The sequence below is a fragment of the Sorghum bicolor genome, chromosome 10 (genome assembly GCF_000003195.3).
Source record: "Sorghum bicolor cultivar BTx623 chromosome 10, Sorghum_bicolor_NCBIv3, whole genome shotgun sequence".
Taxonomy (NCBI): domain Eukaryota; kingdom Viridiplantae; phylum Streptophyta; class Magnoliopsida; order Poales; family Poaceae; genus Sorghum; species Sorghum bicolor.
The window spans coordinates 56,140,787-56,155,364 of NC_012879.2; the positions used below are offsets into that span (position 1 = coordinate 56,140,787).

The 14,578-nt window shown below is 39.2% G+C and overlaps 3 protein-coding genes across 5 annotated transcripts; 2 read left to right on the plus strand and 1 right to left on the minus strand.

Moving 5' to 3' along the window:
- Positions 986-5,558, plus strand: LOC8069384 (GDSL esterase/lipase At3g14820). Its single transcript, XM_002437367.2, has 5 exons — positions 986-1,327; positions 3,768-3,898; positions 4,014-4,247; positions 4,613-4,874; positions 5,248-5,558. Exons 1-5 carry the CDS (start codon positions 997-999, stop codon positions 5,433-5,435), a joined length of 1,146 nt encoding a protein of 381 aa, XP_002437412.1. The 5' UTR covers positions 986-996; the 3' UTR covers positions 5,436-5,558.
- Positions 7,942-8,749, plus strand: LOC8061579 (SKP1-like protein 1A). Its single transcript, XM_002437368.2, has one exon. It carries the CDS (start codon positions 7,987-7,989, stop codon positions 8,506-8,508), a length of 522 nt encoding a protein of 173 aa, XP_002437413.1. The 5' UTR covers positions 7,942-7,986; the 3' UTR covers positions 8,509-8,749.
- On the minus strand, positions 10,114-14,024 carry LOC8061580 (tRNA pseudouridine synthase A). Of its 3 annotated transcripts, none has more exons than XM_021448922.1 (10): positions 13,831-14,024; positions 13,594-13,711; positions 12,853-13,037; positions 12,609-12,754; positions 12,371-12,462; positions 11,931-12,178; positions 11,478-11,547; positions 11,132-11,194; positions 10,841-11,049; positions 10,114-10,752 (listed from the first exon to the last, which is right to left on the minus strand). In XM_021448922.1, exons 1-9 carry the CDS (start codon positions 13,986-13,988, stop codon positions 10,861-10,863), a joined length of 1,269 nt encoding a protein of 422 aa, XP_021304597.1. In that variant the 5' UTR covers positions 13,989-14,024; the 3' UTR covers positions 10,114-10,752; positions 10,841-10,860. The 3 variants fall into 3 exon arrangements, with proteins under 3 accessions (XP_021304597.1, XP_021304598.1, XP_021304596.1); XM_021448923.1 differs by having other exon boundaries at positions 10,114-10,763; XM_021448921.1 differs by having other exon boundaries at positions 10,114-11,049.

Below are 14,578 nucleotides of genomic sequence, written 5' to 3' on the forward strand. Positions count from 1 at the left end.
GCAGTTTTCAAACGAGCTATGTAATTTGTTTTTTTATTAGTTTCTAAAAACCTCTCCCAACATCCTTCCGACATATCCGATGTGACACCCAAAAAATTTTCATCCCCAACCTAAATAGGGCCTAAGGAGTTATTTGGTTGGAGATGGGTATTGTAGTATATTTGTAATCAAGGGCGAAGCTACATGTTGAGTAAAAATAGTGATTAGATTTAAAATTTTACAATATATGTACCTCTTACAAAAGATATATATACAGCCAAAAGCTAAGTACACTCTCTTCTAATTTGTTCTAGCTTCGTCACTGCTTGTAACTATAGTATTTAGTGTCCAATCATAGATTAATTCGACTTAAAAATATATTAGAAATTATTCTCTAGTTATTTTTTTAGTTTTATAAATAATTTATATTTATACGTGTCTAAACATTAGATGAGATAAATATTAGAAAAAAAATAGCTCGAATCAAAAAGGACCTAAACTGGAACACCGTATCGCAGTACGTACTATATACTCTTCTTCCCACCTGCATGCATGCACACGTATAGGCTTTGTTTAGTTCACCTTAAAAATCCAAAACTCTTAAAGATTCTCAGTCACATCGAATCTTAAACACATGCATGGAGTATTAAATATAGGTAAAAATCGCGATACGAATCTTTTAAGTCCAATTACTTCATGATTGGACAATTTTTGTTAAATAAAAATAAAAAATGCTACAGTATTGTTTTTGCAAATTTTTTTGAACCATAATGTAACCGCTTGACCGACAGTCATCGCAAACAGTAAAATGATCGGCCGGCGGGACTGGGACACACACACATTAATAGCTGAAGCATCAAGCGACGGTGGATGCAACGCGCAACCACCTTCATGCAAACCGAGTCGAGTCGCGTCACGCTCAACTGTTGCAGACATCTCTTCACACAGCGAGCTATATATAACGCGGGTTTTGAGTGAGAGAAACTCAGACATCTCTTCACAGCAAGGCAATCAATAATGGCGTCGTCGTCTCCTCTGGCCTGCTGCATGGGTCGCAATGGCGGCGGCTATGCTCGCTGCCAGCAGGTCGTCCTGCTGCTCCTGGCGCTGGCGGTGGTGGTGCTTCTGCCGCCGTCGGCGGCAGTCCATGGATCAGGCGGCGGCGAATCCGGTGGGTTTGAGGACATCTCGGCCATCTTCATGTTCGGCGACTCCATCGTCGATCCTGGCAACAACAACCACCGGCTGACGGAGGCGAGGGCCAACTTCCCTCCGTACGGGCAGGACTTTCCCGGCGGGGTTGCCACCGGGAGGTTCTCCAATGGTCTTGTCCCCGGAGACCTACTAGGTATGTATGTTCGGCGTCATACATATATGTAGCGTTTAAATCTTTTCATGCATGCGTGATACTTGTTGGCTGGAGGTACTGCATGTGGATCGAATGGATCAGTGGAAGAGTTCAATTATAATGGCAACAAATTAAACGTCGTTTAAAGTTATGTGGTGTTTCAGTGTCAAAACTTTAAAGGTGCTCAAACTAACTTTCTAAATGAATGTTATATAAGAGCAAGTTTAATAATATTGTCAACTTGCTGTCCGTAAGTTCCTTGCAGTTTTCTTTCAGCCCACCCATACAATAGTTAGCTATTCACTATTAATACATGTCCCACTTATCTCTCTCACAAAATTTTTTGGTTCATGTGCCTAAGCTGGCTGTAAGCTTATATACAACCTGCTTCTCCTCTCTTCTCTCCACCTCAGCATTTAGCCAGCTTACAACCCACTATAATACTTGCTCTAACGAGTCTAAGGCCGTATCTGGTGTAGCTCCAGCTCCTTCATACACTACAATAAAAGAATTTTCTATTTCTCTTCTTAAAATAACAAAAGCAGTGAAGTTGGTAAACTAAAATTTGCCCTTAATGACACATGCTCTCACAATGTGGACCATAGGATTTGCTCTGAGATTCGTGCCCAACAGGAGATTGACAATTTTCTATTGTCTCTCTCCTGCTAGGCACGAATCTCACAACAAATCCTTTGGTCTATATTGAGGGCATGTGCCCTTAGGATCCAAGAAACTGGGTTTAAAAGAAAAAACTTATGTCTGGTTTTGAGCCAATATATATGAGCCTGGCCCTTGAACTAGTTTGAAAAGTTCGTATATTGTCATTTGTCTAAAAGAAAAAAACAATTAATATCGAGAGTGGGCCAGATTATTACGAATGACCATACTGGCGCCCAAGTATCAAGTAAGGGCCGGACACAGGGCACTAGACATGTTAATTAATTGATGAGTCCTCTAAAAAAAGTTATTTGATGAGTCTTCAAATGATTCCAGGAATTTTTTTTAAAAAAAAACAGCAGAATGTATATACTAAAATTGTAGGAACAAAACACCATTTCAAGTCAAGAAAAAGAAGTCACGTTTTCCATACTGCCATATCTTAGATTAGCTTGGATAATTCTGGCTTCTGCAGTCCTGCCGTAGCTGTCTTCACCAAACTTTAAATGCATGATAACATGATGCGGAGGAGGTTCGAGATGGTAGCTACTAAAAGCATAATGGGCGGCATTTCCTCCCTCCGGAAAATAACCCAATTTTAAAATAGTACCAAATCGAACTATTTTGATCGAGTTAACTAGATTAGATAAAAAAAGGTTTGTTATATAAAATAAGCTTAGATATATTTTAGTATTACATACTTGTTATAAATATTCATACTATTTTTCTATAAATTCAGTCAAACTTTAAACAATTTGGCTAGAGATAGATTTAGGATTACATCATTTTTCAAATAGAGGTCAGCCAGATCAAAAAAAAGGTCTAAGAATTGTGGCCGCTATGCTTATTTTATATGAAATTTCAAAAGGAGGTGTCTAGGGGGAGAGGCCTCTTTAGGACAATGCATGAGCCCCCACACACCAACCTCTTAAAACCCCAATCGTGACCGGCTTAGAGATGTCAACATGCATCACCCATTTTCCCATCTGTTCCCCCCTCCTCCTTCGTCATAACTTGCTTGAATTTGATCCTAGGCATCTACCATTGCAGTTGCTGATTTTAAAGTCACTACAACCATGACCACTAAATGTTGTAGTGATGCTGATAAAGACCACTTTTACCTTCCCCTTCCTCGGCTTCCGCCTCCACCACCATCCCCTCTCGATATGGCACAACCCCATCACCCCTATATTTGTAGCCCTTCATCGCACCACCATTCCCCAATGCTCCACCAATCCTCCCCAACAGGCCTCTAAAACCATACCACTACCCACCATTCTGCCAACACATGATCACCACCTATGGTCCGGTTGCCTCCCTAGGCATCCCTTTAGACCTAGAAGCCAATGGTTCCTTCCTCAATCCCAAAACCCATCTCAGTAACCCTAACCCTAATCCTAGTCCTAACTTGAGCTAGATTCATCACTAGAGAAGACAAGATGGTCATCAGAGAAGAAGAGGACATTGCTCTGGAGTTGGAGCTATCAAAGTTGATCCATCGGATTTTGATTCCATATTTCTTGTTTATTCCCTCCTCTTCATCTCATTTTCATTCCTTTTCTAGATAATCTTGACTTAAATGGTGATTTGATTTCCACATCTGCCAATAGTACGTTGTGAATACATGTGTACAACATGAACTAGAAAGGTAGAGCTAAGGCATTTGTAGTTTTAGTTTGATCGTGAACCATATGATTTCTTTCTTCAATATACTTTGTCAAAGTTATCTCTATTTATATCTTCATTATTTCTTATTACATATATGCTATTATTATTTGAGCAGCTTCTAAGTTGGGTGTTAAGGAACTTTTGCCTCCTTACCTTGCTGATGACCTTCAACCAAATGACCTACTCACCGGTGTGGCCTTTGCTTCTGGAGGCAGTGGATATGATCCACTTACATCTACGCTCTCGGTACCATTTCTTTTCTTTTCACATATCAAGTAATTACAATCTGAAAATAGAATTAATTGTTTTTATGAATAAGATCATTACTCCATCCCTAATCAAGGAATACAAATGCATGTAGACTGCCAGATCGAGTGCGGAGCAACTTGAATTATTCCATGACTACAAGGAGAAAGTAGCAGCTATTGTTGGAGAGGAGAAGATGACACATATTATCTCTAAAGCCATCTTCTTTACAATCATGGGGGCCAATGATATTGTAAATAACTATTTTGCAGTTCCTTTAAGACGCCATGAATATGATCTTCCTTCTTATATGGACTTTCTAGTCTCTTCGGCTATCAACTTCACAATGGTAATTGCTACAAATTTAAATATATAAATTCTTTGAGAATGGGTTATATGAAACTCAACCTTTTAATATGTCTTTTCTATGTTCCATTGTATCTATATTCGCAAAAACTTTCATCACACTTTGACAATTTATTTGTGCATTTAGACATTTTTTAATTCCCTTATGTTTATCCCTGCATAGGCATGTAGTACACATGTTTTTATTACAACATGAATTGTGCTACACAAAACATGCAAGACATAGACTTTTAAATCTTTGGCAAACAAATAGATTATATTTAATTTATATGTTCAATGTGGCATGCAATTATATTAGTAAAAACCATTTTCTCAGCAAACGAACGTTTGTGCTCTATTTTTGTACAGACTCTAAACAATATGGGAGCTAAGAAAATTGGAATTGTTGGTGTTCCACCATTAGGCTGTTGTCCTTCACAAATAATACTTGGAGGAAGTCCATCAAGAGAATGTGAGCCACAAAGGAATCAAGCATCAATATTATTTAATTTAAAGATCTCAAAGGAAATAGATCGACTAAATGCAGAATGGAATGGTTATGGGTCAAAGTTTGTTTATATTGATATATACTACAATTTACTTGACCTCATTCAAAATCCAGCTTTTTATGGTGAGTTTTATCTTACCATTTGTTTTAATAACACAATATTCTTGCATTATAATTTTAAATTATAAATTTAGACAACTCATCTTCTAATTGGCATATTACAGTTTAAAAATTGACCGCTAAATGGATGCACATACTTTTAGGTGAAGGAAGCTTTATTCTAACATGAAGTAAAGTTAGACTCTTGTATTAAGTAGGTACACACACTTAGTTTAGCTGGAGAATATATGATAAATAATAATCATTGCAGTTGCATTATCTATGCAATAAAAATCATGTGTAATATTTGGTACTTTCTTTCTTCATGAAGAGATGTTATTTGACATATTCTCATTAGAACCATTTCTATACTAAATATTGGGTCATAATTATGTAGGTTTCAAGGAGGTCAAAGAAGGTTGTTGTGGTAGCACAGTGTTAAGTGCTGCCGTATTCATTGCATATCACAATGCATGTCCAAATGTAATCGATTATATTTTCTGGGACGGTTTCCATCCTACCGAGAAGGCCTACAACATTGTAGTCGACAAGCTCATCCAACAGAATAGGAAGTACCTAGTGTGAGAAAATGGTCTTTGTATATGACTACTATAGAATTGTAATTGCACACTATCAACATTGTTCTATATTTTTATTTAAAAAACATTGTTCTATATTAATCATTGCATATTAAAGAATGTTTAATGTCAAGTTTGATGATACGATTAGAACATTGTTCTCACTTGTGTATTTTTTCCTATGGTAGTATATACGCTTCCATGTTATTTGGTTGGTGGATTCTTTTGGGTCTGGATCTAACTGTGCATTCTAACAATAACATCGCCTTAGGCCTCGATAACAAATCTCATCGATATTGCCTTAATTGCTGACGGTTAAACTAGAATTCATGCATGTACACCGACATGACTAACAACACATTCATCCTAAAATCACCAAGAGATGAAACATGATAACCAGCCTAAGACTAACAAACATGGCTATTGTCAACTCAAAACCAAGGAGATTAGGACTAACAAACATGGCTATTGTCGACTTCACCACCAAGGAAATTAGGTAGTATCCACTCCCAAGTGATCCTAGCTAGGGAAGGTAGATATGAGCAACACAATGGCAGATCGGCGGTCACCAAGCTCAGACTAAACCCTGGCTATTGTCGACTTCACCACCAAGGAGATTAGGCAGTATGCATCATGCCAGTGGAGGCGACAAAACAGTGGCTAGGGCATGAAATCTACTCCCAGCGCCCTAAGCGAGCACTAAAGTCATGACCAACTTGTAGCACCTAATGGAGAGAAGGGTTTTCTGGATGAGAATAAAATGTCCCCTGGCACCACATCACTGTCAAATGGATTTGTTTACTGACTGATGAGGGATTAGGTGCATAGTTATTAGGAACAAGCCGAATCAGTTATCTGTGAGAAAAAAATCGGAACTAGGACCCTAGCCGTTTTGATTCACTTAAAAGATCGGTATGCAATCAAACCAACAATAGACCGATAGAACCACCATTTTTCTCAAAAACCAATAATAACCACTCAAAATGAGTTGCTAACAAACCAAACATGATGCGCCGAGCGGAGAGGTCATGTGTGGGAAGTGAAATACGCAAAAAAAAGGCCACCACAGAAAGTGAAAAGAAGAGTTCTCACCACTAAGCTACACAATCTTTTGTGTTTTGCATACATGTATTATTATATTTAAAGACTTTGAGCCGGGAGGTTCAACGGGTTGAACCTATCAAACCATGAGCCGAGACCTCAACTGGTTTGATGTCTGTTCCGATCCTAATAACTATGCTTAGATGGCGGCAAAGAGTAGGAACCAAACAGGGGCAATAGGGTTGGACAGTGTCTAGGCTATATATTCTCTAGCCGGAGTGATCTTCTATATTCCAATCACTAAATCTATATGCCAGCTAGAAGCATTTTGTTAGGCACTGTGCATAAGTAACGATGAGGCCTTGGAGACACAAAGTCTAAAATAGTGGGCTAAGCCTTTTAGTATCAAGTCTCCTCCAAAAACTATAGTCAATATGGCGGAAACTATTTCGTTTATTAGAGGTTTTACACTTAATTACTTTTGCACAGAAAACATATAACTTAGAAGAATTCATGAACACATATACTCAAATTGAAGAACATATCGATCCCCTAACCATTTTTTTAGTATTCATTCAACCTTCATCAACAATCAGTAATTAGTATATTGTTCATTACCTCATTTATAAAGTAAAGAATACACGTCTTACTCAAGTTTAACAGTGCTAAAAATATTTTGTGGCAAATTCAAATAGCAGGGTTGAGTAGAGTTTAAAAATTATTTGCAATAATAGTGAAATCAATAAGTAATGTCGTAGCGTAGTGTTACCTATAAAAATGCAAAGCTTAGTGTAGTTAAAAACACGATTAGACATTCATCACGTGCCTCTTAGATCAGTCTTAATAGAAGTTTTAAAGGAATTTTATTTAATCTTATTTAATGATGTTACATCAATAAATTTACTGAGTCGGCAAGTTAATTACAAAGGGAGGTAGAAAGATCGATTATCAAAGAGTTTCATCACATAAAACTTGTTGTCATAGTTACCGATATAAAATCCGACGGTCTTGATGACTGTATCATGCCCCGCTAAGACTGAGGGGGTATTAAAGTTTAACAGTAGTATATTATTTTTGTTTTATTTGTAACTATGTCTAACTATAAATTAAATAGACTTAAAAAATCAGCTCGTAAATTATTCTTAGCTATGTTTTAAAGTTTTATAAATAATTTATATCTAATATTTTATATATGTGTTTAAACATTTAATATGATAAGCAATAAAATTTACCGCCTCGAAAGGCCTGAGCTTACGTTTCTCGTGGCTGGAATCTTTTACTGGACACGACTTCAGGATTTTAGCAGGGGCCGTAAGCCCGTCACGGCCTGGTGGCTGATGAGGCCTTTATTCGCTTCCGATTTCCACCATTCTGATTCCAATCTACTCCTGCTCAAAAAAAAAGGTCCAATCTACTACTAAATCTGATTACCAATGTACTTAACGGAAAATCTCACGAGAGACCATCTCAGCCCAGCCCTAAGACGACCAAGACGAGGCAACGCACTGGCGGCGGCGATGGCTGCCGCAGCGGGTTCTGGCGGCGGCAGCAGCAGCAGCAGCAGCGGGGAGGAGAAGACGATCGTGCTCGTCAGCTCCGACATCAGAGCGCGCTTCGAGGTGAGGGAGGCGGCGGCGTTGCTGTCGAAGACCGTGCGCCGCATGATCGACGAGGCCGGAGCCGACGCTAGCGGCGACGACGGCATCCTGCTCCCCGAAGTCGACGCGAAGACCCTCGCCAAGGTGCTCGAGTACTGCAACAAGCACGCCCCCGCGGGCTCGAGCTCTTCCGCGGCGGAGGAGGACCTAGAGCGCTTCGACAGGGAGTTCATGCACGTCGACTTGGGCACGCTCTACTCGCTCACCACGGCCTCTAGTTACCTCAAGATCGAGGGCCTGCTGAACCTCACCTGCAAGACCATCGCCGACATGATCAAGGGCAAGACGCCGGAGCAGATCAGAAAGATGTTCGGGATGACGAACGAATTGACAACCGAGGAGGAGGATGAGGTGCGCCGCGAGAATACCTGGGCCTTCTAGTGTGGTTGCCATGGCCCCCTGCTCTCTGGATGATCTACGATCCTGCGCAGCTATCATCAGTTCATCACAGTATAATATAGGAGTACGTAGATCGCTTGTTCTAGTTAGTCCGTTCGATTTGCAGTTTCATCTCAGTTGTCCATTAGTTGAAGATACAGACATGTAGAGGCTAGTAATGGTGTGTTAGTTATACTTAAATCAAATGATCAAATCTAGTAACTTTAGTTTATTTAGAGTATCAGATTTCATTGCACGACCCTTTTGTTGCGATTGTTTGGTGACTGACGATTGACAAACAAGGTACTAAATAGCAATGGTAGCAGCTGCAATAGCGGTAGCGGACTGAAATTAGTAAGTCAGAACTTAGAGTTAGAGGCTGTTATTTGAGTTAGCGGGCCGCTATAGCGCTCTCTGCAATTCTTCGTAGCTGTCGTAATAGCATGGATATAGTATACAACAAATAAATAATTCTAGTTCACTTAAGATGTATGGATGGTTTAAGTGACCATGAGAATAAGGATATTGCTACCTTTTAACAATCATAACGAATGATGGTCTTATAAACTATTTATGGCTCTTATATAATCTATTTTCTTATAAACTCTGATATCAAATGACTTATATAAGTTGTGGAACATTATGCTTTTTTCCTTAATTTAAGCATGTGAGATATCAAACCTTTCAGTTGTTTATAGTTAAATGTCTATTAATACCCATTATTCTAAATTTATATGTAACTATCATATGCCGTTATTGGAATTTAGCGCCCGCTGTCGATCTGCTATCTCGTCACCAATTCGCTAACCAAACCGCTGTACGCTATTTAGTCGACAAAAGGCAAAGAGCAGTGGAGATCTTGGTCGTACTTTGTTTTGTTGCGTTTGCAGTTTGTTGTTGCCTTACTCTCTTGTGGAGATGTTTGCTTCAAAAACAATTCACTACAGTACTTGTAGCTTCGTTCGGTTTCCTAGGATTGAACCGACAAACTATTTCAGCTTATTAAAGATTATACAAATTAGTGAACCATTCTAACTGAATTGTTTGAGCCTCATTCCAAAGGAACCGAACGAGCCCTTAGAGCATCTCCAAACGCTTTGCCAAATTGACTTGACATTTATTGTTGTTTGCAAACTTCCATAACAAAATGCAAAGGATAAAAATAGGTCATCTCTAAGGGAATTGACATTTGGACTTGACAAAGGATAAAAATAGAAGGTCTCCAGGCGCGCGCGCTTTCCTTGTGTATGACTTTGCACGCGCGATCAGGTTTGCAAAGCCGTCTACAACTTGGCAATTTTGCCAAGTTTGCTCCCTCATTTGCCAAGTTGCTCAAATTGCAAACTCCAAATGCAAAACCGTTGGATACCTCTTTTAGAGCTTTTTGACAAATTACTCAAATGCAAACCTCAAATGCAAAACCATTGGAGATGCTCTTAGTGAGAGCATATAACCCGCGATGTGAAACATGCGTTCCAGTTATATATCTGAAGGAGAGCATCAGTGAATTGATTGTCACTTGCGTTCTAGTTATATCTGAAGGAAAATACATTAGAGCTGGAGACCTGCTCGGCAAATTCTAGTCAGTTGCTGCATGACAGAACATCATAAGTACACTACCAAATTTATATATTTTTTAAAAAATAACCACAAAATACAAATAGGCCACTCATAACAACCAAAAATAGCCGACTAATAGCAGCAGCATGGCTTGGTCACTTGGACACGACATGAAGTATTCCTGCACATTTCAGAGCTGCCGTATGTTCGCATAACACACCAATTTACCGAATGTACAACTGAAACTCGATGTAGCACAATAGTCGGGTAGGAAAACACTGGAGAACGAAAAAAAAATACACAGCGAAAGGAGCTGCTGACCAAGAAAAAAAAAAGGTTATGGAACTATTTGCACTAAGTGGAAACCTGACAGATAATAGTACTACGCAATTATTTGCTCAAGTGGAAACCTGACAGATAATTGCGGTACTAACTTTTCAGAAATCCTATATGTTTCAACTTGATTTCCTCATCAGCGTGGGCCCAACGTTACTGCTCCCTCCTATAAGCCAGCTTTAAAATATCGATTGGTCAATACAAAGAATGGTGTGGGATTGGTCATGTTCGTAGTGAACAAGCATGTAGATATAGGGCCAAAATCTAAACAGAGAGGCTTTGTTATCTTGTCAGCAACCTGGAGTAACCAAATTCCTCCATTGTTCAACCAACCGTGCATCTTGTATTCCTCTAACAAAAAGCTACGGAATAAGTTTCTTTTTTTTTTGTCCCTTTTCTGAGAAACAGCAGACACAAAAACTCAAATGCGCACACTCACCTCTAGAAGGAATACTTTCTTTAATCAACTATGAAGCACCTCTGTTTAGTAAAATCTTCGTAACCAACATCTATGAGGCAGAGGCCTTCTGGCGGTGCTGGAGGTGCTGTGGCACGCCTATCAGTGGCTTCCATTAGGTTCAGCAAAGCATCGTCACCAGCACCAGCAGCAGCCTCTCTTATGGCAGTGGCAACAAGAACCCTGACCATCTGTACATTGAAGTATAGTGAGAACTATAGTCATATGAATCGAACGTTAGGCAAAAGGTCACACCATAGCTTGCCGTATTACCTTGCGCAGAAACCTGTTCGCAACTAGCTCAACGCACATGACCATCATACCTTCTTTGTAATCCTGAGCGGAAAGGGGAAACAAAAACCAAACATAATATTTTCAGTTGAAAACATAAATATGTAGATGGTATGGAAAGTATTAGATCAAAGTATTCAATAGTGGTAACTAACAATCCAGCTTTAGTCACATATTCATTTGTTCTGGGATCAGCAAAAAAAAATGTCGCAGGAGTATTACACTGCAACACATTTGTAGAGTAACTCACAGCAGCAAACACTACAGAGCTCTTCAGTTGATAACTGCATTCCAATCAACAATTAGGGACAAAATAATCTGCTCTCACCTCATTAGCATAATGTAGTTTGGCCACTGCAGCTCGGGAATGGAACATGAAACATTCTGTAGGTGGCCCACTGAAAAAACAATAGAACATCGAGACAAGTAGTGACTTTAATGACCTTTAGAACAAGTGCCAACATAGAGACATGCATTCCACTAAAAGGAGCATATTGCCAGGTAGTGATGACTACGGTAGACAATTTCAGAAAAGGGTACAAATGTATTCTCATAAACATGGGTGTGGGTGTGTGCCATAAGGTTCTTGCCCCTTTTTCTTCTTAATATAAAGATAAATAACTCTCTTTTTAGAAAAAAAAATATATTGACAATTTCAGACGGTTCTGATGAACATCTATGTCAGGGTCAGGAAAAAAAGCCTCTAGAGAATAATCTGTAAGAACCCATTTTTGTACTTATAAATGCACATGTTATGAACTTGTGATTCGATGAAACTTACACACTTCGTGAAGCTTGCGTATCACGTGCAAACATCTTGTAGGACAATGTCTTTCCAGCAAGTGTTTTAAGAATTTTGTCAACCTTAGCCACATCAAAGCTTTGAGGTTTTATGTTGTGTTCAGAATTCTCTAGTATTTTTGAGGAATGTGCTTCCCCTAAGATCAAGTTAGCATCCTCATCGAGAGGAAAAATATACATGTACCTCCTCCATTTTGCTGAAAAATTAGGATGAAACTCACGTGGAACCTGCAAATTGTGTCATAAGTTAATACCAAGCATGGCATCATTTACTATTGAGGTCCTGGCATTCTCAGAACTTTCACCAACAAAGATAAACTGCTCTAATACTGTGTATGATTAAATGACATGACAGAATGCATCACTAACAGCATCAATATTAAGTGCATTGATATATTCGGCAAAAGATGAAAAATATACCTCTGACACATGCAAAGGTTTTAGTTTATCTGGAGCAGCCTCATTTATTGCATCTTTTATATCTCCCGATTTGACATCCTTTCTCCATGTATCTAATTTTTTTTTAAAAAAAAGGAAGTGTCAAATCAAGATATGTCAACCCATAGACGTTGATATGCTGCATAATAAGTTTAATAATGTGACAGAATTAGGAAAAACAACAATGATAGCGACAGATGTATTCTCAAGGTTAACTAACAAAATGAGCAAACTTGCTGAAGAGCAGTCACCCCTTTGTCAGTGCGCCCAGCAACAACTGCACAGCCTTCTATTGGCAAAGATCTTGCTTCAAGCTGTTTAGCTTTTCGCTCATCAACAAACTGTCCAAGATGTTTCTCCACTAACCTGCAAATCAATAATTCTTTTTTTTTTAAAAAAAAGTACCAGTGATTGTTTTCCATTACATGTGAATGAAGTGAAGAGTAATAGGTCAAACAAATTACCCTTGAACAGTATTGAGGCCAGGCTGTTTCTGCCAACCATCAAATGAACCCCCATGGTACGAAATAACAACTTTAAATGTTACTCTTTCCCATCTTCCTCCACGGTCTTTGGAGGAAGTAGTTACCGTTGTTTTTTCTGACGGTGTTAGATAATTTTCTCCAGCAGTAAAAAGGGTGTAGTCTTTCTGTGGAAGTAAAATCTAAATGAGTTTCCCAAAATCAAATATGTGAATAATAGGCCAACTCTAACATTTTTTTTCTAGAAAAAACTGGCCTATTGGTTCTCCTTGCTAAATTTTAGTCAGCTAAAATTATTTTAGCTACTCTTGAGTGACTAGTGGGACTAAACTATTTTAGCTCCTTTTTAGTCATTGTGTTTAGAACTTTAGCTACTAAAGTGACTAAAGTTTAGCTGGCTAAAATTTAGCAAGGGGAAACAAACAGCCCCTAAATCTCAGTTGATCCTAGAGCTTCTTTAGGTATTCCAGTATAGGCACATCTAGAGTAGTAGGCCACGCATTCAAATTTTAATCGTGCAATACTAGTATGGCTCGATTCAATCATCAGTCTGCCTAAAAAAGATCTATTTACTGGACGACATTACAATTTGGCACAATATAGATAATTGTCAGGAAAAAAACGACATTCCTCTTCCTTCATCCCTATCGAGAAAGTAAGAAAAATCACAACCTGTCTATCATAGGGTGGCTGGTGGCAATGACAAAATGTTTTTTTTCTTACCTCATCTTTCCCAAATAGCTTGGCGAGACCCGCGGCGCCGGCGCCGGCGCGCACGAGCTCGGCATAAAAGTCGACCACCCTGCTCCACGGCCGCGCGTACATGTACTCATAGCTTTCCCTGACAAACCCATTAACCAGCAAAGCTCTATGGATCAGGCTCAAAGCCCTAAGCGCTAGAGGAGAAAACGAGGCGAGATGCAAGAAGAAAGGAGAAAGGAGAAAGGAAGGGGCCGTTACTTGGCTGTCCACCGGAGTTGGTGGCACGCATCAGTGTGCTTGTAGTGCACGTGCTCCTCCCGCTCCACCGCTGCCGCCGCCGCTGTGGAAGCCGTCACGGCCGGCGGCGCCCTTGCCTTCGCCGCCGTCGCCATGAGGGGACGGAACTTGGCGAGCATGTGCTGAAAGTTTGAGCTATGTGTTCTTTCCTCTCGCAAAATGGCCCACATGTCAGTGTTTTTTTTTCCACTTTTCCTACCACGCCAAAATAGGACAAAGGTCTTGTTCAGGCTAAAAACCAAAAACTTTTCAAAAGTCTCTGTTACATCGAATTTTGCGACACATGCATGAAACATTAAATATAGATAAAAATAAAAACTACTAAATCACGAGATGATCTTTTGAGCCTAGTTAGTTCACGATTGAATAATTATTGTCAAATAAAAACGAAAGTGCTACATTACCGAAAACCAAAAAAATTCCGGAAAAGGCCAAAAGAAGAATCGCAGAAAACTTCGAGTTCTTTACGGTTTTCAAAATCCATCAATAAAATCGCAGCTTACTCATCTAAGGTTGTTTAGATCCCTATGATAATACTCCCTCCGTTCCATTTTAAATGACGCGAGTGTTTTCAAAATCCATCAATAAAATCGCAGCTCACTCATCTAAGGTTGTTTAGATCCCTATGATAATACTCCCTCAATTCCATTTTAAATGATGCAAGTTAGATTGATACAGTTTCTTAGATTACACTCTGACAATTTATTTG

Bases quoted from the DNA above. Each gene is read 5' to 3' on its own strand.
- LOC8061579 (XM_002437368.2), top strand. From the start codon at position 7,987: ATGGCTGCCGCAGCGGGTTCTGGCGGCGGCAGCAGCAGCAGCAGCAGC.
- LOC8069384 (XM_002437367.2), top strand. From the start codon at position 997: ATGGCGTCGTCGTCTCCTCTGGCCTGCTGCATGGGTCGCAATGGCGGC. The intron at 3,899-4,013 runs GTACCATTTCTT...AAATGCATGTAG, and splicing joins CACTTACATCTACGCTCTCG to ACTGCCAGATCGAGTGCGGA. The intron at 4,875-5,247 runs GTGAGTTTTATC...ATAATTATGTAG, and splicing joins TCAAAATCCAGCTTTTTATG to GTTTCAAGGAGGTCAAAGAA.
- LOC8061580 (XM_021448922.1), bottom strand. From the start codon at position 13,988: ATGCTCGCCAAGTTCCGTCCCCTCATGGCGACGGCGGCGAAGGCAAGG. The intron at 12,755-12,852 runs GTAATTTGTTTG...ATTGATTTGCAG, and splicing joins GGCCTCAATACTGTTCAAGG to GTTAGTGGAGAAACATCTTG. The intron at 12,179-12,370 runs GTATATTTTTCA...CACAATTTGCAG, and splicing joins AACCTTTGCATGTGTCAGAG to GTTCCACGTGAGTTTCATCC.